At 43.4% G+C, this 27,936-nt stretch overlaps 1 protein-coding gene across 3 annotated transcripts in view; it reads left to right on the top strand.

Annotated features, from left to right (window-relative positions):
* The window catches only part of PPM1H (protein phosphatase, Mg2+/Mn2+ dependent 1H), a 271,159-nt gene that overhangs the window by 79,301 nt on the left and 163,922 nt on the right, over window positions 1-27,936 (top strand). For all 3 annotated transcript variants that reach the window (XM_036865628.1, XM_036865627.1, XM_036865629.1), the window contains exon 2: window positions 13,143-13,308. In XM_036865628.1, the coding sequence (XP_036721523.1) occupies window positions 13,143-13,308 (166 nt within the window). The remainder of the gene's footprint in view (window positions 1-13,142; window positions 13,309-27,936) is intronic.

Genomic DNA, 27,936 nt, shown 5'->3' with positions numbered 1-27,936 from the left:
GAATCCACCTGCCAATGCAGGGGACACGGGTTTGATCCCTGGTGCGGGAAGATCCCACATACCCCGGAGCAGCTGAGCCCGTGCACCACAACGACTGAGCCTGCACTCTAGAGCCCACGTGCCGCAACTACTGAAGCCCGCGTGCCTAGAGCCCGCGCTCCGCAACAAGAGAAGCCACTGCAATGAGAAGCCTGCACACCGCAACGAAGAGTGGACCCCGCTCACTGCAACTAGAGAAAACCGCGCACAGCAACGAAGACCCAAAGCAGCCAGAAAGAAAGAAAGAGAGAGAAAGAGAGAAAGGAAGAAAGAAAGAAAGAATATGCAGATTGTGACCAGCTGAAAGAGGTGGCAAAAGCCACTCACACAGGGGTGGCCAGTGGCTCCCTCAGCATCCAACTCCCATTTTGGGGAAGTGAAACCCACGGGTCGTTTTGATGGAAGACACAGTTTTAATACACCCATACAAAGGAAGTACAGTCACAAGATTAGTAATTTACAGATTCCAGAATCGAGGGGGTTCCATGAGCCGGGGGAAGGGCAGCTCTCTGTCCCAGGTCAGCAGCAAGCAGGAGCTAGAGCAAGGTAGCAAGCATCTATGACAGTCACTCCTGGATGTCCCTGGGGGATTCGTTCCAGGACCCTCCACGGATTCCAGGCTCTGTGGATGCTCAAGTCCCTGATATAAAATGACGTTGTACAGTGAATACAGCCTATCCTCAGTATTTGTAGGTTTCACATCCGCAGATAAGGAGGGCCAACTGTACTCATACAGTGGTTGGGGTGGAGGAACTGACTGTTTAAAACATTTTTATTGGGGTGGAGTTGATTTACAATGTTGTGTTAGTTTCGGGTATACAGCACAGTGAATCAGTTACGCATATACATATATCCACTCGTATATCCACTTTCCTTGGGCTTAACTCTAAGTGGTTAATTTCAAAACTGCCCTGGGACAAGCAAAGTGGGAACTTAACGATGGGCATCCTAAACTCAAGTCCTCATCTGAATGTCCAGACTCTGGATGTGAGCAGGGTTACCATACTGTAAAATGCCTAAGCAGCAACTCAGAAAAGCAAAAGTTGTTTTTCTCAAAAGATTTTCTCATCACAGCAATCACTTGGTTATGAGGGGAGACCAGCAGTAGAGCTCAGATTAAGATTCTACCTAGAGGTGCCCTAGGTGCTCTGGTTTATCAACCACTTCTCTGCTGGAGATGTTTGGGGCTCACTTTACATGTCTTGCTCTCATGAGCACTCATAAGTAAATAATTTTTTTCTTTGGAACATAGATATATTTTCCTTGAATTGATTTGAGGGGACACCCTCATGAAAAAAACATATATATATTTTTTGACTGTGCCCTGCAGCTTGAGGGATCTTATTTCCCCAAGCAGGGATCAAACCCATGCCCTCGGCATTGAAAGTGCAGAGTCCGTTAATAACCACTGGACTGCCAGGGAATTCGCCTCCCCCCCGCCCCGGTAAAAATATTTTAAGCTTTTAGAAACAAATAGGCAGGCTTAGAACTCATTCATTATTCTAGTGCCCCCATTGATGTTATGGAGAGAATATGAGTTCCTTTGTTCATTCAACTAACTTATTGAGTGCCTACTCCCTGCTGTGTGACTTGAGATGTGGGAAAACATAACCAAAATCAACATCCAGCATTAGGAAGCATATCTGTCTTTAACTAATTGAAATAATGGGTGGTATTGGGCATCCAGTTTTAAACAGTTGACATTCTTGTCAGTGCCTTTGTCTCCTTCAAGGCCATAGCAAAGTCTCGTGGTACTTTCTAGCTTTTTGAGGGTGGGGAGATCAGTTTTCCTAAAATGGAACCCAGATTTGGCCCTTCTAGGGCCTCAAGGGTTAAACTAGCATGTTCTTTTCCTTATAAATTAGGGAGGCTTGGTTTGTTAACTGAGCTTTGTCATGGGTCTGGGCACAAAGGTAGAAATGTTGGATCAGATAAAAATCAGCTTTCAGAGGACTATTTTATTGTTGTTCAGGCTTTAATCTGGAAACAAAACAGACTTTCTCTACAGGTTCGTTAACACAAGGGTGAAGATTTTCCAAAGCAGATTATTTTTAGTTAAAATAAATGTGTTTTTTAAAAACAACGACTGAAGTAATGAGGGGAAAAGTAATTATTGTTCTTAATGTACATTTGTAGTAATAACGTACTTGCTCAGAAAAAAAAAAATGTTGGAGTGCTGAAACCATATGATATGTCACAATTCCTTCTTGCAATACCTGTGTTCTATTTATAGGCTGTTGTGCAACTAATTACAAGAGCATCGCTTGTGTGAACATAATACATCGTTTAAAACCTCAGTGACTCTGAGAAAATGCCAGAATGGCTCGTCTAGGACGTTTAACTGAATCTTTTTCCATATGATACTGGTGGGGTCAATAAAATCAGGATCATGCCAAACCTCTCTAGTGTTTAGGGTTACAAGCATTCACTCAGCTGTTAGATGGAAAGGACTTTAAACGGTTCTGTTTTGCAACAGTCAGACAAGTACCCTGTGAGGAAAGTACTAGTCATTGCCCGTGTCTTACTGATAAGAAACAGAGGCACAGGGAGATAAAGTAGCTTACTGAAAGTCCTGCAGCTACTTTCTGGCTGACACAGCCTTTAGACCTGGGGAATCTGGTTCCAGAGTCTCTCTGCTCTTAAGGGCTTTTACCCAACTGCCCCCCAAATTTCCAGCAGAAATCTGCTTGCCTGCACCCCACCAGGTGCATCCTGCTCTGTTGTGTGTTTAGGGGCACAGCCGGCGTGTTTGAGGAAAGTAGACGAGTGGCCTTCACCTCTCCAATGAAGGACAGAGCACATTTTTAAAGATCTTTTCTAAAGCAGGAACTCAGAAATCCCAATTTAGAGTGTTCTTACCACCAAACAGTCCTCTTCTGTATAAAATGATTCGTCTTGTGTTGCTTTAAGGTTAAAAAGGAAAATACCAGAGCCCTAGGTGGCCCAGAACTTTCTTTATCCCAGAGCAAGGGAAAAAACCAAGATTGTATCTGGGTTTTTGAGGAAACTGCTGATTAAAAATTTATGTATTTTATTTGATGTCTGTTGAGATTAGCGTCCTTTTATCTTTTGGTTTCATTTCATTAGTTTCTGGCTTTTTAAAGTTCGCTTTTTTTAGGTTACACGCTTCAAATCGACTTTCACTTTGTCATGAAAAATACATTTCTCTAACATTGCTGATAGGACTGATACATCTGGTCAAATAAATAAAGATCACCTTATCTTTAGCAGTGTAGTGGCCTCAAGCACATTGCTTTTTTTTTTTTTTAATTGCCAACAGGAGCTAACAGCTATGTGCAAATAGCAATGTTCTAAACCCGCAAAAAAGTTATTTTTCTGTTCTATGTAATGCAAAACTTCCAAACTCGAAATCCTTTTTTAGGTAGGCCTTTATTTTGATTTCACTTGACCCCCACAGAGCTGCACTGTGGCCTTGTATGGGAATTGCTCCAGCATCTGACAGAGTGCAGACTTCCTGATTTAAATGTGGAAGTTGGTCTTTGGTGTTATCAATGGTTTTGCTAAGAGGACCCAGAGACTAATTGAAAGGAAATGCCCAATGGCAGCTTTCTGGTTTTTACCTTTACTATATTAAAAGTTCGTTTCTAAACAACCAATGTGAAGAAGAAAACATTGATATTTATGTAGGAAGATCTTTGGGACAATACTATATCTTCTTTTGATCTATGGTGTTCATTTTTTAATCTTCAGTTATCTAATTACATGGGTGAGGGAGCTAGGAGCTGACGATGGCCCCCAAATGCTAGCAGCGAAGTATATCCAAAGCTAACATTACAAGTAACACCAAGATGCACATTAAATTCTATCCAAACCTACATCTCTTTCTTTGCTTCACTTATATATTACATGTAGTGATATGAAATTGTCAGTATTGGACTGTTTTTGACCTATAAAAACAATTTCAGAGCATTCAGTCTAATAGTTTATTTCAGGGCTCAGCACATTTTCTGTAAAGGTATAGGTCGTAAATACTATAGGCTTGGCGGGCAGACAGTCTCTGTGGAAACTACTAACTGCCATTGTACCTGGAGGCCCACAATAAACAATACATAAATGAATGAATGTGGCTGTGTTCCAATAAAACTTTATTTATGGACATGGAAATGTGAATTTCATGTAATTTTCACATGTCACATAATATTCTTTTGATTTTTTTTCCCAACTACTTAAAAATGTAATAAACGTTCTCGGCTTGGGGGCCATACAAAACCAAGCAGTGGCCCGAATTTCACCCACAAGCCATAGTTTGCCAACCCCTAGTTAAGCTGAAGTTGGCTGCCACTGCCTTTTGTAATTTCTGGTACCAAGAACTTTCTGTTCACTCTCCTAAAACCAATTTCATTATCTCCTCCAGAACTCCCCACCCCAAGCCTTGTTTCACCTTCTCATCTCCCTTCGTAATCCGAGTCCTGCATTTGCTCACCCTGCCAGTGGACACCTGGGCAGCGTCGTCTTTGCTCCTCTCTCCTCCACTACCCATGTCCAGCAGGTCTTAACTAGGAATTCTCAGTTCTTTCACCTGCTCTGAAACCTTCTGTTCGCTTCCATCCAGAGCCACTGCTTGATTCATGACCTCTTTGTCACCTGGACTGTTATAAAAGACCCTAGCTGGTCTCTTCACTTTTGTCATTTATCCTCTGTAATCCATCCTCCATCAGGCCACTACTGTTATTTTCCTAAACAGTTTTTATCATATCGGATCCTTCTTTAAAGCATCTTAGATTCTTCCCATGGGTCATAGGCTCTATAGGGTAAAGTTCCTATAGAATTTCATGGTCTAGTTCTGATGTAGCTCCCTCGCCAAGCCTATACTTAAGTCACACCCACCCCTCTTTATAAAGTTCACATCACTCTGTTTTCAGAGGTTATTCCTATGCCTGGAGGGCCTTGCCTTGCTTTTTCTCTGATTCTTGATTTCCTCCTTTATTCCATGAGGCTGAGCTCAGGTGCCACCTCAGCTGTGACACTTTCCATGACTCTTCTTTTGCAGAATTGTCTCCTCCTCTGCATTTTCAGGTCTCTTGTGACATATATCTTGGGTATGGCATCCGTCGGAACAACTCAGTTATTTATAGGAAGGTGTCTCTACTCTGTAGATGACTATGGGCTCCCTGGGGGTAGAAGCCATGCCCTAGTCTTCTTGTTTTACCCGTCTTGGCTACACAATATTTTAAAGTAATTATTTCAATCAAGTTGTACTACGTATCTAATAACTTTCTTGGTTTACTTATGAAGTTGCAGAGATCTGATTACAGGGTTGCAGAATCCAGTGCCTTTGGGGCCAGCTCGTGACTTAATGGCAGAAGTGGACAGAGTGAGGTCTGGGGTGAGCTAGCGAGGAATGCCGCATCTCTGATCGTTGTCACCCAAGAGTGTGACAGGTGTTGCTGACGGTATTATTTTCCAAGAGAAATGAGAAAACTAAGATTTTTAATATAAATATCCCAGTTTTCCTTTTAATTAATTAATTAATTAATGGCTGCATTGGGTCTTCGTTGCTGCGTGCAGGCTTTCTCTAGTTGTGGTGAGCGGGGGCTACTCTTCGTTGCGGTGTGCGGGCTTCTCATTGTAGTGGCTTCTCTTTTGTGGAACCTGGGCTCTAGGCGCACAGGTTTCAGTAGTTGTGGCATGTGGGCTCAGTAGTTGTGGCACGTGGGCTCAGTAGTTGTGGCACGTAGGCTCAGTAGTGGTAGCTCGAGTGCTCTAGAGCACAGGCTCAGTAGTTGTGGCGCACGGGCTTAGTTGCTCTGCGGCATGTGGGATCTTCCCGGACCAGGGCTCGAACCCGTGTCCCCTGCATTGGCAGGCGGACTCTTAACCACTGCACCACCAGGGAAGCCCCTGGTTTTTCAATATGGGCAACTACAAATTCACCTTCTAAAGAAATACCTTGTGGGCACAACTTCTAAAATACCAACCTGTCTGTCGGCTGGATGTGGCCCTTGAGACCCCAGTTAGCAGCCCCCGATTGGTCACATCTCTTCATTAGCCACGGACAGGGCCTGGGAACCAGAGCGTGCAAGGCTGCCTGATGGGAGAAGGCCTTGCATGTGTGTGCTCTGTTTTCAGCCTGTGTTCATCCTGCCGTCTTGACACTCTGCCTCCTCCACCTGTTGGTGCTTAGCCATCTTCCAAGGTGTGAAAGCCAGACACCACAGAGAGTTCCATGGCTTTCCATCCTTTCTCCTCCCTGGTGACACCCACCGGGCCGTTAACTGAATGGGCTGGGGTGACCTCCTGTTCCGCCTCCTCCCCGGAGGTGGCTGAAACCATCTGGGAGAACATCCATTAGGAACATCCATTCTTGATGGATATTCCGGCTGTTAGCGAAGGCTTTTGTTCCTAGTCAGAGCCCTGGTTTTCTAGTACACCAAGAATGAGAGGTTATGAACGCCCTTGGAGCTAGGAATTAAGTTGTCCTTCTGTTCCAGCCTGTCTGGGTGGTCAGTAACCACTTGAGAGAATCACATGAAACATCGCCTGCGGGGTTACGTAGGAAAGAGAATTTTAATAATTGATCGCTGTATTTGGTCTCCCGTAAAGAATTGCTTTCCCACCCTTCCCCCTACAGCCCTTTGCTGTCTGTTTCTCACTTGTATATGAATCAGCAGCAGCTCAGTTCACCTGATGGCCTTTCTAAAATGCTTGCTCCTTCTTACTCAGTGTGATTACTGGCTGTTTAGCGGTATTAACACTTCGTGTAAACTTTTTAGTCTAAACTGTCCAGGCTTTTATTTCCTTTAAAAACAAAGCAATAGAATAATACCAAAAAAAAAAAAAAAAAAAAGATCAAACCCAACCAAATTCTCTCTTTGGTCTTTTTCTGTGGGTCTGGGACCTGAGCTGCTGAGACCAGGAGCCTGGGGAGAGATGGCCTCGTTGGGCAGATCTGGGTGGGAACCTAGAAGTAGCACGTTCCCAACCGTGTGGCGCTTTCCCGTGTACAGAACACTGTCACATGGGTGGCTTGTGTGTTGCAACCACTTTGAGAAGAGGGCTCAGAGGAGCCGGTGGCCTTGCTCAAGGGCCGTGTTCAGGGAAGTGTCATGCCGTGCCTCTTGTAGGCTCTGGCTGCCTGGATGCGACCCTGTGACCTTGAGGCTGACAGAGGGACACTGACAGAAAGAAGAGGGAAGAAGAGGTTCCCCTCAAACTCACAGAAATTGATAAAGTCCTCTGGGCCCAACACAAGAGGCAGCTGGCTTGTGTTGGATATATTATTATTAAGTAATAATATTGAGTACTCACTGTGTACTGTTAAATACCTGTTATGCTAGGGCATTTAATTCTATCGGAAGTGACAGTTTTCATCCCCGTTTTAGAGGCAGAAAGTAAACTTACTGTGCCCGAGAACAGACGGCAAGTTTGAACTTGGTCTACCTGACCATTGTCTCTGTTGGTTCTTCTGCTGAGTACCTCGCGGTGCCAAGGGGGAGGGGTTGGTAATGCATGACTTGACCCTTGTGACACGTGGGAATCCTTCCAAAACATTATCAACTGTGACTATCCTTTGTGGATTGACTGTCCTGTAAATCCTTTTGAAAATGTTTCCATTGTCAGTTCTCTGGACCAGTGGCTGTTGTGACAGGGGCTCACTACTTGAGAAGAGTTACTCGTCTGAATTTAGTGATAGGAACCTGCTCTGTGTGTTATATTATCAGGTGAATGTCCTTAAGGTCAAGGTTTTGAGCAGATGAGAAGGCAGGTAACTTGATAATTTAACAGTTGCCATTAAAACCAGGATTTTTCTGCTGAAATTCAGGTGGAGTTGATTTTTTAAAAATTTGTGACTAGAATATTTTACAAACAGAAAGAAGGAGAACAGGTTTCCCACGTGTGTGATAGTAGCACAGAATGAATCACTTGCTCTTTTTAAATAGGGTCTTCTACTGCTACAAATCTCATGGTCACATTCACGCCTGGTGTTCAGGTCATAGCTTCCAGTTGTATCTGATACATGCATAGGATTTTGGACTTCCAAGACCTTAAAATTCTGTGTTTACCTGTTTTTACAAGGGGAAAAAAACACTAGGTGTTTCGGTCCAACTGAGGGTAGGCTGGTAGATTAATGCAGTCCATAATTGAATTTAACTTTGTCACGTGTCTCTCTCCTAGGGCAAACATATCCTGATCTTTTAAGGGAAGGAAGAACTGGATGTAAACTTTCCATATTGAAGACATAGTAGTTAACCTTCCCCTTCATTGTCTCACAATTCTCCCACTTGAATTTTAACCCTAACTTCAGAATTTCCCAATTCTTTAATTTAGATGACTAATATCCCCTCTCCCGAACACATACATTTTAGCAACTCCCAGAATTTAATCTGGGAAGTACTACTAAGAAACTGAGGTTTGCAGAAGTTAAGCAACTTGACCAAACACTCTGTTGTCCAGTAGTTGTGACTTTAAAAAGAGGAGAACAGTGGTGGCCAACTCGTAGAGTCCACAGAGGATTACATGAGTTAATTACTACATGTAAAATGCTAACAGCAGTCCCTGGCACATGATTAGTTCTCAACAAGTGTAAGATACTGTTATTACTCTACATCTAGGAAGTAGCAGAGTTGATTTCTGTCTGGTTTCATTCATTCAGCAGACGTTTGTTGAGCACCTGCTATGTGCTATGTTCTGGGGAGATAGCCCATTGTCTTAACCCTTGTGCTTTATTACTTCCAGTTTAATTTCAAGGAAGATGTTCTCCCCTTTTGTAGGAAATTGGAAAATAATGACACCAAAGAGATGATGATTCATGGTCCACCAACGTTTTGTCTTTAAGTCTTCAAGATAAGCATCATGGGGGGTATTGCTTAAAGAAAGGACATCTTGAAGTCATTCCTCTTGATCTCAAGATAGTGCTGACTTTTTGCTGGAGCCTATGATAAGAAGGGAATGTAGCTACTGTTATAGTTGCTCACATAAAAAAAAAATATTGAACCTATTGACAGAATGATGCTTCTGAACTCGGAAACAGTTTTTCTCATTTTACTTTTAGAGGAATTGGAGGTTTTATTTATATTTAGTAAACAAAGCATTTGCCTTTGAAGAACAAAATGAAGTATTTAAGTTGATAGAGGTCAAGCTTTTTAAAGCCAAAATAAATTGAGAAGAATCAGGTCTTTCTACTAAAGCTGTACTGAGTCAGGAATTTGAAATAATATGAAATATTGGATAGCAGTTGTGTGTTTTAAAAAGGCAATGGCTTTAATTAAAATGACTATCATCTGGATAGTAATCAGATATCTGACCAAACAGGCTTCCAGGTTTGGGGCTGCTGTCTTCCCTCTAGGTTGACGTTTCTGACTTTTTGATATTTCGTCAGTGTCGTTCACAAGCTGTATTTGCTTGAAATGGCAAAGGAAGTCCACCCTTGATTGTTCTTCACAGTTCCCTGGCTTTGATGAGTCATTGCTGGACAGCCTTCTCAACCAAGTGCCGATAAGAATAGACACACAATAGAAAAATAAAACAACTGAGAGCTGAAGCAGAAAGAGCTGGGACTCTGCTGTATTTAGCTGTGTGACCTTGTGTAAGACACAGTATTCCTGGGCCCTGGGTTTCTCATGCATAAAATAAAGTTTCTAGGGTCTCTTGCTGAAGTTAGGTCAACTTTGGAATTTAATATCCACCAAGAGAGATAGGAGATGTACAGCACATTCAGGGGACAGTGATTCGTGATTTATGTAATTATAGTAGCTTTGTTGACTGTTGGAAAATAGCAGTGGCAGATGAGTCAGCCTGGCATGTAGCTATTGGAGATCAGTGATGCTTTTTTTGTTAAACTTATGCTTTAGTCAGGTTTTTTTTTTAGGTCCCAATGGTCAGGGTGATGCCAAGTTCCAGAAATAGAAGCTCAGATCTTGTTCAGAGGACACTGTGGAGGGGACGGTTGTCACGAACTTGTTTTCCTAGCCGAGCCTCCACTTTGGCTTTCCCTAGGGAAGATGTTAGTGGGTGACCACGGGGGTGTAACATCATCATCCAGCAAACCATCCGCCCCAAACATGTTGCTTGGAAGTCACTATCAGTGACAGAGAAGAGGCAGGTGGTATTTCAAATCTCCTTCCTCTGCCTGGTTTGGTTCTCCAAAAATCCACGTGAAAGGGAAACTCCAGACAAATGCATGTTCTGTATTAGGAGCTCCAGCTGCAAACACCTGGACTAAACGTGGGCTCCTCTAGAGACAGGCAGATCTGAACCATCCATCCTTCATCCTTCCTCTGGGTGCCTTCTCCAGTAGCTAGAGAAGCAGGGAGAGAATCCCCTTTCTCTCAGGCACGGACCAGAGCTTGCCTAATCTGCGTATTCCGTGCTTCCCCACACAGCCCAGCTGGTCCTCCCACCGACTGATGCAAATCCCCGTGTATAATAGGAAGAGGTTGGGCTGGGGGTCAAAGGAGGCCTCACTCTGAATCCCAGCAGCGCTCCTTCCTGGCTGTGGAACTTGGGATAACTTAACTTAACTTGGGCAGCAAGCGTAGTGGTATTAATAGTCTTATGCAGGTAGTGTGTGTCTTCATCGTGTCGTCAAGAATTGCACTGTATTCTTTTTAAATTTTTTTTTATTGGAGTACAGTTGCTTTACAGTGTTGTTAGTTTCTGCTGTACAGCAAAGTGAATCAACTATACGTATACATCTATCCCCTCTTTTTTGGATTTCCTTCCCATTTAGGTCACCACAGAGCACTGAGTAGAGTTCCCTGTGCTCTACAGTAGGTTCTCAGCATTGTATTCTTAAATCTTGTGAAAACGCCTCCTCCTTAGAGGAGAAAGAGTGAAGGTGGGGCCGAAAACTAGACCTTGACCTTTTCCTCCCTTCATCCCTGAGAGGGTGTGGAGGCAGATTTGACCTCACAGAGATCAGCAGGGACCCCCGCCTCCTACGCGGGACCCCCGCCACGAGGACAATGATCTTCCTATTCTGTAAGCAACAATCTACTTTAAAAAAAAAAAAAGAATCTTACACAAAACTGTCGTGTGTAAAATGAGTTAAAGATTTTAGTTTATAAAAATATGGTTAAGTTGAAATTTATAATAAACTCAGGAAGAATGATAAAGCAGTTTCAGTGAACAGAAATTTGAAATAGCGGAGAGAATAGATGACTTTTATGATCTTTTTCCTATTACATATAGATAAGTAATTGCAAATTTTTTTTTTTTAATTCATTTATTTTTGGCTGTTTTGGGGTCTTTGTTGCTGTGCGCGGGCTTTCTCTAGTTGTGGCGAGCAAGGGCTACTCTTGGATGCGGTGCACAGGCTTCTTGTTGCGGTGGCTTCTCTTGTTGCGGAGCATGGGCTCTAAGCGCGCAGACTTCAGTAGTTGTGGCACACGGGCTCAGTAGTTGTGGCACACGGGCCTATCTGCTCCGCGGCATGTGGGATCCTCCCAGACCAGGGCTTGAACCCGTGTCCCCAGCATTGGCAGGCAGATTCTTAACCACTGCGCCACCAGGGAAGTCCCTCAAATGGTATTTTTTTAAACAGATCTTCTTCCAATCAAGTGATACTGGTCAAAGAGAAAAGATAGAAGGCTTATTATGCCAAAACTGCCCAAAATATATAGACTAGCATGTATTTGTTCACATGTAACAGATGGGAATCAACTTTTAAATTATTGCACTTTTTTCCAAAATGCTTATACATTTAAAAAATAAATTTAAAGTAAATGTTAAAACATCTGAAACACCTCCGTAGAATCCCAAGGTTTGGTAGAAGACTGTTCAAAACACACTCCCTGAAGTCTTACAGCACTCAGATCTCAATTTGCTCTCTGTTTCCTGTTTGATTATAGCGTGTATACAGTTTTCAGTACTGAAAGCCATTTGATATAAAAAATGGTGACATCTGAATAAGGTCTGCCGTCTGGTTGTCAGTGCTGGATCAGTGTCAGTTGCTTGTTTTGATATTGTACTTGAGTGATATAAAATGTTGCTTTTGGGGGAAGTTGGGTGAAGGGTGCATGAGACTCTATACTATCTTTGCAGTTTACTCTGAGTTTATAATTATTTCAGAATTTAGAATTCTTTATAAAAAGTCATTTGAAAATGATCATTTTCTAATTAATTGTTAGGAGGGAGTACAACAAGCCTGAGTGGTGTATATACCACACTTTTAAAGTGGATTTCCATCTATCTTACCTTATTTAAAAAAAAAGCATCTTTCTTTCCTTTCCACTGAGTCTGTATCCTCCACACTCACTCTGTCACCTACTGTGACACTGTTGAAATTTTGGAAAGAAAACACAGCCAATGGCAAATCAAGGAGAGCTCTCTTTCAGGAAAACTAATTTAGCTGCCGCTTAATTACTTAATAAGAAAATGGTGCCAAAACCCAAGAGTTCATTCTGCAGTCACCTGATACAGAAAAAGGTCTATGAATGATGTAGCATGTTTTTCTGAAGCATTCCTGTGCTCAAACCATTAGTAATTAGGCCAGAGAATATCAACAGGCCATGAGATCATAGGGCCAGACGTACAAATCAGCATGCCCTATAGTCTGTTGTGATGATGCAATGTGAGGAGTGTTATTCTACATGAGAAAAGATAAAGGAGTGAAGATAATTTTAAAAGAATAAACCTTTGATCCATTCACTTCTCCGTGTGTAAAGTAAAAGTGGTCATGGCGGTCATGAAATATAGTTCTCTGTTCTCTTGGATTTTACAGTGTGCTGTAAATTACTGCCTTGTTCTTTGATAAGATTGATGGTGGTTTTGCTCTATCACTTGGAGAAATGCAACAGAATTCCCTGAGCCAGCCGTCTGTCTTCAATGTAATTGGCAAAAAGAGTGATTGTCTCGAGTGTTTTGACTAGAAATGTATTGGTGGGGTTGATCACGTCTATCAGACACCTGCGAAGGTGAGCTGACCTCAGCACATTGCTTTAGCAAATGTTTTAACATATGCTAGTAGAATTACATTAAAAAAAAAAATCCATTTATTCCACCCAGCGTGTAAGGTCCTGTGCATTAAGTAGGGCATTCGTTCTGTGCCAGTTGTGAAGCCTGCCTGGGCTGACCTGAGGGACCGGGCTCTCAGCTCTCCAGACACCACTCTGTCTGACCGGCTTTTCTGGCTTCTCCTCCAGGGTTATCAATGCCGGGAAGAGCACACACAATGAAGACCAAGCCAGCTGTGAGGTGCTCACCGTGAAGAAGAAAGCGGGGGCCATTACCTCAACCCCAAACAGGAACTCAGCTAAGAGACGGTCCTCACTTCCCAACGGGGAGGGGCTGCAGCTGAAGGAGAACTCGGTAAGACCCTCCCTCATCCCCCGTTCTCGGGTGAGAGGAACATGCACGCTGTGGCCCCGTCCTGGGATGTTCGGAATGGAAGAGAGAAAAGCCATGTCCCCAGAGTTAGTGGAGTGGCAGGTCTGTGCTCAGGGTATCACACCGTCACAGCGAAGGTGACACATGGAGTTAGGAGGAGCTGGTGTTGAATTCCCTGGCGGTCCAGTGGTTAGAACTCCGAGCTTCCACTGCTGGGGGCCCGGGTTCCATCCCTGGTTAGGGAACTAGGATCCCGCAAGCCGAGCAGCATGGCCAAAGTAAACAAACAAATAAATGGAACAGCTGGTGTTTAGGTTCTAAACCTTTAAAGTAAAGAAAACACCCATATCATGTATGAGTTTTGCTGCAAGAATTAGTATATATGTTTGGTGGTTTTCAAGAAGCCACTTCAAGGTTTTTGTGAAGGAGATGGTCCCTGGAAGCCTCGCAGAAGGAGTGGGAGGAACTCTAGCCATCGGCTTGCGGCCCTGCTAGCACGACTCTGCCCCTCTCCTCCCCTTACCTGCCCCTTAGAGTTGCCCACTTGGAACCTTGCTTGATGCTCTTCCAAATTAATATTCGTTTCAACTGGCCCAAAGCCCTTGCACCCTACGGGGCAGCCCTGCAGACCGAATGCCCTGTTGACAAACCACAGAGCGTTTCTCCTCTTTCCAATTTCTGGAGAACAAAGCAGACATCCTCGGAAGGTTCTGAAGAAGCTCTCAGAAAAGTATAGGGAATAATCAGCACTCTGTCCATCAGCAGATTTAGTCCTACAGAAAAGAGACATTAAATGGGATGACCCCGATGTGACTATTTATTCTAATGGTCTTAGGATATTTTTGTATGTAAATTTTTATAGGATTGTAAAGGATCTAGGAATCTCTTCTTAGTCTAAGTGATAGTGTCTTATTGCATTTGCGCTTAGGGAATAAGAGTAGTGATTTATTTTGTTAGCATGAGTTCAACTTAGGGTTAGAAAACACAGTGACCTATGGAGATTCATCAGTTGTACTTGCTTTCAAGGTTGAAGGAAGCACTGATGAGGCCTCTCCCAAAAAGCGAGAGTCAGGGACCCAGATGGGCAGGACAAAATAATACTGGTTAAGTGCATGGGCTCTGGAGTAAGACGTTTCAGAACAGTCCATTGCTTAAAGCTGTTCAGTTTGGGGATAGTTATTTATTCTTTGAGCCTCACCCTTTCTCTTCTCTAAAAAGGAAGAATAATAATGGTAACTACCAAAAAAAAAAAAAAATGGTAACTACCAAATACAGTGGAAGAGGCTAGTTGCAAGTAAGAAATCCAACAGTCCATGTGAAGTCTTGAGCCAGTGTCATCATTAATAAATCCTTGATCGATGCTAGTGATTATTACCCTAAAGTCAGTTCTACTTCTGTAATCCTCTGCGGATAATGCCCACTGAGTTTTCATTCATTTGTAAACTGGAGATCACACAATGTCTTTTGTACCTACTTGATGGACTTATTTTGAGGATTGAGTTTTTATGGAAAAGGGCTCAGAAAATGTGAGACATTAGTGTTAATTGGGTATGGGTGCCAGTGACTTAATGTTGCTCTTTCCCCTGGCAGGTGTCCTCTGCCACTGGATATAAAGTGATTTCTGTAAAACTAAGTCAGTGTTGACATTTGGCTGAAGGCCTGTGGGTGATGGCGTTTTCCCTTGTTGCTAAGTTCCTCCTAGAAGTGGAACCAGGAGTAACTTTTTACCTTTCTTTCCTTAAGAACAGTGAAACCAGCGCATAAGCCCTTTAGGATGGAGCCAGGGCCCTCCTTTGTGATGGCTCTGAACCTCTGTGGGGTCCATGAGCCACTAGGAGGCAGCAAGGACATGCCATGCAGAGCCGGCACCTCTCCCCCTGCATGCCTGCCTTGGCCACGGCAGCTTCACTTCCACCTGCCTTACATATTAGGCTCCTTATTAGAGTTTAAGGCAAGAGCTGTGCTGCCTTTTTCCTTTGAATTGTGGGAAATTATACATAAAATAAAAGTTACCATTTTAACCATTTTTAGGTGTATAGTGCAGTGGCATCAAATACATTCATATTGTTGTGCAACCATCAGTATCATCCATCTCCTGAACTTTTTCATCTTCCCAAACTGCAACTCTGTACCCATTAAACACTAACTACCCCTTCCTTCTCTCCCCCTTCCCCTCCCCGCCCCCCGTCCCTGGCAACTACCATTCTATTTCCTGTCCCAGTGAATTTGACTACTCTAGGGACCTCCTATAAGTGGAATCATATAATATTTGTCTTTTTGTAGTTGGCATATATCACTTACCATAATGTCTTCAAAGATTATCCATATTGTAGGATGCGTCATAATCTTATTCCTTTTTAAGGCTGAATAATATTCTGTTGTGTGCATACATACCATTTTGTTTATCCCTTCATCCATCGATGGACACTTGCTTTCATTGTCTATTGTGAATATTACCACTATGAACATGGGTGTTTGAATACCTGTTTGAGTCCCTGCTTTTGATTCTTTTGAATATACGCGCAGAGTGGAATTGTTGGGTGATATGGTAATTCTGTTCAATATTTTGAGGAACCACCATGCTGTTTTGCACAACAGCTGCACCATTTTACATTCCCGCCAGCAGTACACAAGGGTTCCAATTTCTGCACATTTTTGCCAACACTTGTTAATTTCTGTTTTTCTAAATTAATAGCCGCCCTAATGAGTGTGAAGTGGTACCTCATTGTAGGTATGTATTTCCCATGATTAGCGATGTTGAACATCTTTTCATGTGCTTCTTATTGGCCAGATATATCTCCTTTAAAGAAATGCCTGTTCAGGCTCTTTGCCCATTTTAAAATTAGGTTGTCTGTTTCATTGTTGTTGTTTGTGCTGCTTTCTAAAAGCTTGAAAAGCATAATCTAGTGTGCCAGGTGACTCACTGAGTGCGGGCTGTGTTCCAGGAACTGGATACTGAGGATTCGGCAGGGAATAAAACAGACAACAATCCCTCCCTACAGGGAGCTTGCGTTCTTTGACGGCGACAAACAATTCAAATATATAGCGAGGCAGATAAACACTACGGAGAAAAACAAAGTAGGGAAGCAGTAATAATAGGAAGCGTGAGCCGCAGGGTGGTTAAAGGAGGTGTCAGAATGTGACACTGGGGCAAAGACCTGAAAGGGCAGCTGTTGGGAGGAAGAGCCTTCGGACATCCTAGGCAACTGTAAGAACGCTGAGGCAGGAACAGGCTTGCAGTTTCTCAAAGAATCTGCCAGGAAGCCCGTGCGTCTGGAGCAGACATAGTAAAGCCTGGATTGCAGGTGACATTGTCAGAAAGGTTATAGAGGAGTGAGGCAAAGTGGCAGGACCTCAAGGCCGTTATCACGACTTTGGCTGCTACGCTGAATGAACAGTTTTGCTAGCAGAGGTCACTGGATATACTGCTTAAAAGAGGCCGGTGATTTTTGCCATCTAAAGACATCCCTTAACTCAGATATGGTGACACTGAGGAAAGGGCAGTGACAGCATAGGGCCCAGGGCAAGAAAACATCCGCGGGAGACAAGTAAGGTGGGTCTCCCCCTTTCCCCCTGTGATTCTCTTCCTTCACGCGGCAAATGTGTGCTGAGGTCTGAGTCTGCACGCTGGGCCTTGGGGCTGAGGAGATGAACTCAGTACAGTTCCCATCCCCCTCGAGCAGAGTTGGGAAGGGGAGGAGGCGTCGATAAGCAGCAGCACTACAGTGGAGTGAGTTTTAGGAGAAAGAGAAAAAGTCCAGGTTGTGTGGACGCCTAGCTCAGATTGGCCCCTGGTGGTTTGGGGAACAGTGGAGGGGAGAGGCTGGGTCAGGTGAGGGAAGGCTCCCTGGAGAAGTGACATTTGAGCTGTCGGAATTAACCAAGCAAATAAGAGAAAGGGGAGCTCCTGACAGAGGGAACGTGCAAATGCGGAGACAGGGTGGCCTGTGAGTACGTGGGGCATGTCTTTCCGTGTTTGGGAGCACGTGTAGTCACTTGGAGGGGAATGAGACAGGAGCAGCAAGCAGGTGTCACACGTGAGGGCCATTGAATGCCCTAATAAGCTGGAATTTTAACCCGTGACTTTAGACAAGGGCATAATGGACTCATGACAGTGGGGGGGCTGACTTGGAAGACCAGGGGAGCACACCTAGAGGCTGGGACACCTAGGAGCCTGGCTCGTGCAGAAATCTGGGTGAGAAATGATGAAAGCTCGAAATAAGGCAGTGATTAGAGCAAGGGGCAGGCTCGGAAGAGATGATGTGAGAGGTACTGTTGAGGTGACCAGGTGACCAACTATGTGGGGCAGGGGAGAGTGGGAGATGCCAGGTTTCAGCCACTGGGTGCTGGTCCTTGAAAGTGGACCCCTGGGGCAGGCACAGGTTCAAGGTGAGGAGATGGGCGGAAATGGCGACTTGAGTTTTGGGGATGCTAACTTTCCAGGGGGGAGTGTGTTGTAGGAAGTTAGAGCTGAGGGATTGGAGCTCAGAGCAAGTCTAGGGGGGCTTAGAATTCAGGAGTTACAAGCCCAAAGGAATTCCAAGAAGAGAGGGGAGCTGTCAGGAGCAGAAGTAGCAATGCTGTGGGCCACAGAGAGGTCAAGAAAAATAAGGATGAAAAAATGGCAAATACTATTATAAGCAAGAAATGCAGCAACAGGATAAATAATGGCATCATTATTTCATTTGCAAACAGAGAGTTGACAGGCATGAAGGATGGTGAAAGGAAGATGCATGGACTCTCTCCAGAAAACATGTGATGAATTTCTCCCTCCTTTTTGACCTCTTCATCCCCAACAAACTTCGTACAGTCAAAATAAATATTTCCACAAGACTTCTTTAACGTATAATATCACCTTCATCTTGGAGATTGAAGAAAGCCTGAAGTTTCCTGTAAGATCACATTAGATTCACCATGAAAAGAGGAATTATCACAGGAATTTTTTTATATGTTAGAAACACAGGAGGGACTTCCCTGGCAGTCCAGTGGTTAAGACTTCGCACTTCCGCCGCAGGGGGCGCAGGTTTGATCCCTGGTAGGGGAACTAAGATCCCGCATGCCACGCAGCATGGCCAAAAAAAAAAGAAAGAAAGAAAGATCAGTGATGTACAAGGAATTCAATTCAGCAGGAGCCTAACTTTGTATTTGATAACATAGGGTAGTTGGGTAGCAGTGAGATGATTATTTATCACTACAGATAATTATTGATTGGTATAAAGATTATAAGACAACTTTAAATTTTTTAAAACTTTTTATTTTATATTGGAGTATAGTTGATTAGCAATGTTGTGTTAGTTTCCGGTGTACAGCAAAGTGATTCAGTGATACATATACATGTATCTATTCTTTTTCAAATTCTTTTCCCTTGGAGGTTGTTACAGAATATTGAGCAGCGTTCCCTGTGCTCTACGGTAGGTCCTTGTTGGTTAACCATTTTAAATATAGCAGTATGTACCTGTCAGCTTTAAGCCGTCAGTCATGCCAACTTATAGAGGATTATTTTATCCTATTAGTACAAGTAATTGTGTAGCCAAAGGAGTCAAATTAATCCTCTTGTTTTAAAACAAAAAAGATTTTGGTGGATAAAATAACATACACTCTGTTTTGCTTCTCGTAGCTTCCACAAGGCATTTGCTGAAGGAGCGTTGTTTCCTGTATTTGGGTGAGCTCTTGACAGCAGCGCCTTGCTTATAAGAAAGAAAATACAAATTAATTTCAGGTTCCATCTACATATAAAGGAAAATGCCAGGAGCAGAAGAAGCCACGTTCGAGAGAAGTCATAAAACTTAAAAGGGATACAAACAAAAGAGTTCCAAGGTGTTCTGTGCTATAGTTTGTTAGCCTGAAGAAATGCAGTGGGATATGGTGAATTACTGATTGTATCCTCCCTTAAAAAATACTCAGCAATGGATCTAGTTTTTTCTTTTTAATTTAGAGTTTAGTGATATAATTAGTGAAATAAAGAAAGAAACATTTCTCTTTCAAGGAATAAGGAAGAGAAGTTTTGAGATCTCCGGATATGAAGTGACTATGAAGGAGAGAAGGATGTTTTCTGTGACAAGTTGGGGGCGGACTTTTCCTGTGCCGGCATCGCGTTGGGTAGTTGGTGTCTGAAGAACCTTTAGCCCACAGTCAGGCAGGTAGGAAATCGATACTCCGTGGCAATGTGCAATCCTCTCCACATTCCTATGCCTCTGATTATTTGTTTGGGGACATAGGGTGTATAGCTAGGAAAGAAGAGAATCTAGAATGCCAGCATTTCTGAAAGACATTGTCATAGAATCTTCCCTTAGGGAAGATGCTGTAAGCTTGTTGAGGTCAACACCCTCTCCCCCGGCATCCTCCTGCCTTCCTCCTACTGAAGCCTTTTTAATTCACCTGATCATGACTTGTGGGAACTAATCACCATTACTAGGTTTTCTTTCCTTTAATTTGAAAGGTGTTAAGAAGTCTTTATTTATTGTACTGATTGCCACCCGCAAGTGAAAACAGCTTTTCCAAGAGCTTTTGTTTTTCAGTTCCCAGGTACCTAGTCATTCTAGGAATGCAATAAAAAGAGGACCATAGTATATCGCTTCTCTGGGGAGGGAGAAAGAGTTCACTCTTAAGGGCATCTTATAACCTTAGTATTAAGATGATCTTATGTAAGATGTGCGGGTGGGAGATAAGGCATTGTGGCAATAACCAGGACATTCTCCCCCCACATCTGACTCCCTGTTTTGAAAGAGATTATTTTTGGCTTAAGCCGAATCTTGTGGACACACGCATTCTAAGTCTTATTTCCTTCAGAGCCCCCTTATGTTGTTTTAGTCAAAACAAATCAAAGTATGTGGTTTCAGTGTCTGTTAGTTCAGTGTCTAATTACAATAACAGGAGATGGCTGTGTCCACATCACGGCCAAGTTCATCAGCAGGGAAGAGGAAAGCCGATTATCTTTCTCAGCAGAGGATAGGGCAGCACTGTGGGAATTCCAGGCAAATAGGATCAAATTGGGGTGGGGAGAGGTAAAAAGGAAATGAGAAGGGGCTTTTTCAACTCTCTGGAGTGAAGATTTGCTGTTCTTTTTATCTGTTTTCTGTAAGAAGGACTCAGTCAGCCCCCCCAGAACATTAAATGAAGGTTTCCCGTGGTTCCATAGTGGCAGGCCTTCTGGGGCATTTGGCCACATTTGGCTGTCTGCTTCCTGCAATGATGTCAGCTATAAAAAACAATAGGAGCGTCCTTTTATTTCTCTCATTGTGTTTATTACTCTAAATTTTCCCTCTCAACTAAGGTCTTTGTTCTGAGCATGTCAAGAAAAACATAACCTTTCCATTTATCTACTTAGATTTTTTGAAGCCGGTGTGCAGTGGTTTCTCTCAAAACTCTTATCTCTTGGTTCCAGGGATTAGAACTCTTGCCAGTGATTAAGAAGAATGACTTTACAACTAGGAATTGTTCAGGCTGATGTCAGTTAGAATAACTTTACAGTTCCCTCCTCAGTGGGTGTTGATTCACTCTGTAGACCAGGTTTGACCAAGATGTACGTAGTTGCTGAGAACGCAACTCAAACTTGGTTCCTCAATAGATTTTCCCACTGTGGCAAATCTTAAGGCTAAAGGAAAATAAATGGTGCTGAGATGGAAATTTCTCCTTGTTTCACTTGCAATCTGATTTCCCCAGAGCTTTAGGTGGGAAGAACATTGGCAAGAGCAATAAGCTCTTGAGATTTTCTTTTCTTCTTCTTCTTATTTTTTTAAAACCCAATATCCGGCATTCATGTGCCAGACACAGCACTGATCTTAGTGCTTTGCCAATATTAATTCCTTTAACCTCATAATACATACATAAGTATGTACTATTCTTATCTTTATTCTACCAATGAGGAAACCGAGGCACAGAACTGGAAAGTGTGGAGCTTGGGTTCAACCCAGGCAGTCTGGCCTCCGAGCCTATACACACTGGTAACATGCTGCCTCTTTATCCATTAGCAGCTGGGAAATATGGCAGGAAAATCTCCTTGGAAAAGTATGAAATGAAAGAAGAACAACTCCTACTGTTGAGATGTATAATTTCAATATAATTTGATGCTAAAATTTTTCTCATTTCCATTAGGATTTCTGTTTTGAATTAGGAGTTATTTAGCAGTCTCCCCTGTCGGCTCAGAAACTGGATAACAGCTCTTACTGATTCAGGTGAAGAACACAATGGAAATGAAATTGTTCATCATCTTATAGTCCATTTTTTTCTTGCTAAATTATTGAAGACCATTGTTTGCCTGAAACCATGGCAAGTAGAAAAAGCCTTCGGATTGAACAATAATGAGTGCCTTGAGTTTGAATCCCAGCTGTGCCACCCACTAGACGTTACCTTGTGAAAGTTAGATGACCTCTCGATGCCTCAGTTTCCTCATCTGCTAATTGGGGGTAATAGTTCCTACTTCATAAGATTATTAGAATTAAATGAGTTAAAAATATGAAAAGTGGGACTTCCCTGGTGGCGCAGTGGTTAAGAATCCGCCTGCCAATGCACGGGACACGGGTTCGAGCCCTGGTCCGGGAAGATCCCACATGGCGCAGAGCAACTAAGCCCGTGCGCCACAACTACTGAGCCTGTGCTCTAGAGCCCGCGAACCACAACTACTGAGCCCGCGTGCCACAACTGCTGAAGCCTGCGTGCCAAGAGCCTGTGCTCCGCAACAAGAGAAGCCACTGCAATGAGAAGCCCGTGCACCGCAACGGAAAGTAGCCCCCGCTCGCTGCAACTAGAGAAAGCCTATGCACAGCAACGAAGACCCAACACAGCCAAAATAAATTAATTAATTAATTTTTTAAAATATGAAAAATGCTTAGAATAGTGTTTGGCATGTAGTAAATGCTCAATTAATATTATCTGTTGTTATTCTAACAGTGGAGTTTGCAGCTGCATTTCAATATTATTTCCCATTACTTGTGTTTCTACTGTAAACTAATTTAAGGAGAAACTTTTGATGTATAGAATAATAGTTGGAGAACATTCCCGAGCTAATTTTTGAGTCTAGAATAAACCGTCACACAACTTAGCCAAAACGATCACCAACTTTATACTTCCCGTCTCTCAGAAATTTTTATTTAATAGTGTTTTTACATATGGCACTAAATTGCCATTTAAAAACAAAAACCAAACATACTTATCCTACATCTTATTGTCTCCTAAAGTGGAAGAATCGAACCAAAGAAATCTGTGTTTAGTATTATCAGATCCTGAGAAGGAAGCAGTGCTCTTTTACGTATATGAGAATAAGAGATCTTTCTCATTAGGGAACAAAATATTGGAATAATTTAGTCAGAATGAGACGTATGTTAAGAACAAACAACTAACTGTGCTGTACGGGCATGATTCCAAGTGGACAGCAGTAGAACGTGGGCCCAGGAAGGACTTGTCACGAAGTTTCTTCACATCTTAGCTTCATCATCAGCGGATTTATTCTTCTGCCTCATACTGTGCTGCTGTGAGATCACATGAACTGGTGACTGAAAGCTCTGTGGATGAAATGCCTAAAAACAGATACTCTAATTCTGCTCCCTCATCCTTGCTGTGATACCTTGAAGCCTGGTCAGAAACTTGGTGGAAATCAAGTCATACAGTAGCTTATAGTGGGGATCAGAGGAGTATGTCAGCTCTCTGTTTCCCCAGTGGAAAATAAGTCGTCCCTCTTCTTGGGCAAGAAAGGAGGCAGGCAAGTGCATACCATGTTCATACTGAGCCTTTTGTAAAATTGACCAAAGGATTTAACTCAAAGTGGGATTTCCACATTTGTGATATTCCTTTCATGCTGTCCTCAGGTTATCTGAATACCTGGTGGGTTGGGACAGGGAGGGGAAGTTGAGGGTGAAGTTAGCGGTGAACCTGTGTCTTCAGGGAAGGCAACCAGGAGGATGACACCACTGCTTCCTGTAGGACAGCTGTTTCTAGAGTAGCCAGCTCCAAGCCATCAGTTAAAGACAGTTTTTTTGAGTATATACCCTTAATATACGTGTTCATTTATTGATATATAGCCATACTACTGAATATCCATCTAGTATATATTTAACAATTATAAAAACATGTTAAGTATTTAAAATATAATATAAAGGCAATAAAGATGAAAAAGCAATATTTTAAAATATAACAGCTAACAGTTACATGGTGTTGATTATATGCCAGGCATTGTTCTGTGTGTTTTTCATGCAGTAACCCATTTACTGTCTTGTTAAGAGCAGAGACTTCTTGTTTCCATTAGCTTTTATATCTCAAGGCACAATTCATCATTAACAATAGCAAGTATAATTCCATATTTCAACTGTCTCCTTGAGCACATCAGATACTTTTGGCTAGAATGGTTATTATTATTGTCAGATATGACTAGTTGTCATTGCTTGGAGTGGGAAGTGCCAGGTGTGACATGTTCTTTTTTTGCTCATGTTTTCTATCAGCAATTTCTTTGCAGGGATTCTTAGAAACCTCTATTTTGTGAGGGATAATTGAGTTAAAAACTTCATAATATAATGTGCAAGACCACTCCGTTGGGAGCACATGTACCCAGGAATAGGTCGCGATAAGCCAGAGCTAACAGAAGCGCCAGGGCACCAATGCTCCATCGTGTCCTGGAGACTTACCGACCCGGTGAGGGCACCAGTGTCAGCCTGTATGAGAAATACTAGCCAAGGTTAATTTTCTTCTTCCACATTAGGTGAAACGATACGAAAGAATTTCCAATTCTAACGTTCTCCTCTTACGTGCCGACTGAGCATTTTAAGCTCCCCCTCGACTTTGCGTGCTCTCTTGTGGAAAGCGCTCATCTGGAAGGGAGAGCGGTGAAGCGGGCTTGCAAACTGTGAGCGCTTGTGCGGTGGGTATGAGATGCAAAGCCTGGTTTCTTTGAGCTGGTACCAGTGTGTCAAACCTCATTCTTTGGTATTCTTTGTGTTTCCTACCTTACATCTCAACACTTCTGTAGGGCTCCACAGGAAACATTTGAGGTTTTCTCTAGAATCTCCCCTTCTTTGTCAGCCTGCTGGAAGAGGGGCTGCCTCATTGTCTCCTACGTGGCTCACGAAGGCTGTTTTGCCTGTGGGTCCCCCAGAGCTGAGGGGCATGTGATGTAGCTCCTGTTTCAATAGGGCTAAAACCGAGGCTGTGGCTTTTTGACCTCCTTGCTTAGCTGTGCTGGAATTACAACTGCAGCTGCATGGACACAAGCTGCTTGCCTTCGAACTGATTTTAGCTTGTTGTTCGGTGGATACATTTCTGTTTGGTGCAATCTTATACTTCTTGAAAGGTCCAAGGAACCCTTCCCAGTTAAAACTTACTAAGTTCTGGCATTATATATGATCATGAAAATGGGAAAAAGAAAATAAGCAATATGATTAAAAGGCAGTTTCTAGAACTTTAGAGAAAGGAGGATATAACATTGAGCCTACTTTAGTGAAATCCTAAAACAGAAACTGTGAACTTTAAACTCCCAATTTGTTACCTTCTGGAATATTCCTTAGTCTTATTGCAGATGTATTCCTGAAAAGGGGTGGGAATGTGTGTGTATGTGTGTGTGTGTATTATAAATTACATAGAAGGCTATCTTTTTTTTTTTTTTTTTTTGTAAAGGAAATAACTTAGAATGCAACCGGAAAACTTTTTTTTTTTTTAATTTTTATTTATTTATTTATTTTTATTTTTGGCTGCTTTGGGTCTTTGTTGCTGCGTGCGGGCTTTTCTCTAGTTGCGGCGAGCGGGGGCTACTCTTCGTTGTGGTTCCCGGGCTTCTCATTGGGTGGCTTCTCTTGTTGCAGAGCACGGGCTCTAGGCGCCCAGGCTTCAATAGTTGTGGCACTCGGGCTCAGTAGTTGTGGCTCGCGGGCTCTAGAGTGCAGGCTCAGTAGTTGTGGCACATGGGCTCAGTAGTTGTGGCTCACGGGCTATAGAGTGCAGGCTCAGTAGTTGTGGCTCATGGGCTTCGTTGCTTCGCGGCATGTGGGATCTTCCCGGACCAGGGCTCGAACCCGTGTCCCCTGCACTGGCAGGCGGATTTTTAACCACTGCGCCACCAGGGAAGTCCCAAAATTCTTATTTCTTAAACTGCTATATTGCTTTGAAAAAATAAAGACGAATGAAAAAATCCATTTTCTCCCTTCCTTTCTTTGTATATTTAGTAGTTATTGAGCTTTTAGTAGTTACTGAGTAGTTCTATACCAGGGACGCCCTGGAATGCCATAGTGAATGAGACACACGTGAGTGTCCGCGTAGGCCGGTACAGACATGTCCGGCAATTCCACACCAGTGGGATAAACACTGTTGTAGGGGATGTACAGGGGCTGAGGTGGTCCAGGCAGGCTTGGTGGGGAGGTGCTGCTTCCACTGAAAACTGAAGGATAAGCAGTTCTCCAAGCAGAGGGCCAAAGATGAGGGCAGAAGAAAAACATGACACTTACAGTCTTACAAGTGAGGCAGAGTTAGAAGAGAGAGGACGAGAGCATTCCCGACCACTGACAAGGAGCAAGAGAGGAGCAGCACCTAGATCATGCAGAGCCCGTGAGCCCATGCGAGCGTCCAGAAGACGGAAAAGTACTTCAAGAGCAGTAGGGGGTGATGGAAGGTTCTATGCCGTGACGGAATACAGGTGTATTTGCAATGAAATTGCAGACTTGCGATGCTTTGAAAGCACTGTGTTCATGTAAGTTGGGATTTTTCAGTCCTCTCTCATAGATTCCCAGCTCCAGCCCCAGCTGCCTTATTCCCAGCTCAGACCCCTGACGTCATTGTAGTCCCTTGATGCTGGTGTGACATTGAGGAGATGTTCATTCCTCAGGTTTCTCAGATGTGACTTTATGCCTCACACCGTGCACTCTTATCTGAAAGCAGCTGATGGCACCGTTTCGAGTAAAGAAGAGGGTGAGGGAGAATCGGGTCCTCGTATTATCTGTTTCAGAATAAATGTATGGCACGTCCTGTTTGATCACGATACTTTCAAAAGTAGATCTGAATTCTCTGTTAATGTCTCGGTCCCATTTCAAACACCACATAGCCCACTCCAACCTCATATTTCTCCTTGAAATGTCTCATGAAGTCCTCTCTCCTGGCCCAGTGGTACTACCCTGATCTAGGCCCTCTTTGCCTCAGGATAGACCTCTGTGAGCCCCTTAAATTCTGGTGCTTCCTTTTTGCGGTGCGCCTGCAGAACGCGTCGGCATCCGTGCTCCCTCAGCCCGGCTCTCAGCACTTTTCAGGGGCGGAGGCATCTCCTTACTCCTCGTGCCCCGAGGCAGCAAACTGGGGCTCCTGGTCTGCCTTGCTGGACTCCAGAACCTCACCCGGACCTGAACCTGGCCCTCAAGGTCGGCGTTAATCAGGTCACTGTCCCCATGGGCCTCCATATGTATTTATATATATTGCTCTTTTCACCTGCATTGCCTATTAGTTGCGCCCTTTTCGCAGAATATTCTTTCTTTCAATCCATCATTGCCCAAGCACGTGGACAGACAGTCACGGACAATATGATGAATGCTGCAGTCAGGGTGGGCACAGGGGGCAGTGGGGGCTTCCAGGAGGAGGTGACAGTTAAGGTGATGACTAAAAGACAGGTGGGGGGGAGGGGAGGGGTAGTCGTGGTTTGTTGAGAGCTGCAAGCATTGTAGTTTTTTTTGTTTTAAGTTTTGGATTTTTCTTTACTTTGAAAAACATTAAATATCAAATAAAAAATACACCATGCAAAAGAAGGAAAAACACCTCATTTTTAGTACCTATAACAACACTTTTCCCCCCGTTTTTGAGCAAGACACTCAAGCATTGTAGTTTTGCGTGGGTGGGATTTGGGGTGGTAAGAGATGGAATGTGGAGAGAGAATCAGAGCCTGCAAACCCGGGCTCATAGCCTGGAGTCAGCCTGCAGGGCAGGTTGTTAGGCTGGTAAAAGACAGTGATCAGATTTTGTGTTTTTTGAAAAACTCAGGTTCCAGAGTGGAGAAGTGGATTCGTGAGACAGGTGTCCCGTCAGGGCAAGCTTTCCCTCCAGGGCTGGGTGGAATGCCGGGTGGTTAGAGCGTGGATTCTGATCCCAGCTGCATGGCTTAATAGATGGTAACCTGGAGTGGTTACCCTCTCCGTCCCTCATTTTCCTCCTGTAAAATGGGGATAGTAACCACACCTCCTAGGGTGGTTATTCATCGGATTGTAGTAAGGATTAAATGAGCGGATATTTGTAAAGCATTTAGAATATCGCCTGTCAAATGATGGGAAAGGTGCTCTAGGCCTGTAACTGGCTGTGTCTGTGCCTTTGTGGTCTTTTAGACTCTCATAGCTGAGCAGGCATCAGAGTGTGTGGTGAGAGCCCGCTTTGTGTTTATTTCCCCACACATTATATCACGCATTTGAAGTTCCTGCCATAGGAGGACAGTGAAGGTTTTGAAATCTCTTGACGGGCTTGGTTTTATCTAGTTCAGAGGCTTTCAAAATTTTATTTTAAACTGTCGAATTCTTTTATCCAAAATCTTTTGCAAAACCCTGACCTGATGTTTATAACTGATGAAACTGATGAAACTGTGCTGCTCTGGTTGGAATAATAGTCATAGGGACTCATCACTTCAACAGCCACTAACCTTCCTCTTTCCTAACGCACCTA

Source organism: Balaenoptera musculus, chromosome 10 (assembly GCF_009873245.2).
Source record: "Balaenoptera musculus isolate JJ_BM4_2016_0621 chromosome 10, mBalMus1.pri.v3, whole genome shotgun sequence".
In the NCBI taxonomy this organism is placed as follows: Eukaryota; Metazoa; Chordata; class Mammalia; order Artiodactyla; family Balaenopteridae; genus Balaenoptera; species Balaenoptera musculus.
This window is presented reverse-complemented; position numbering and strand designations above follow the sequence as displayed.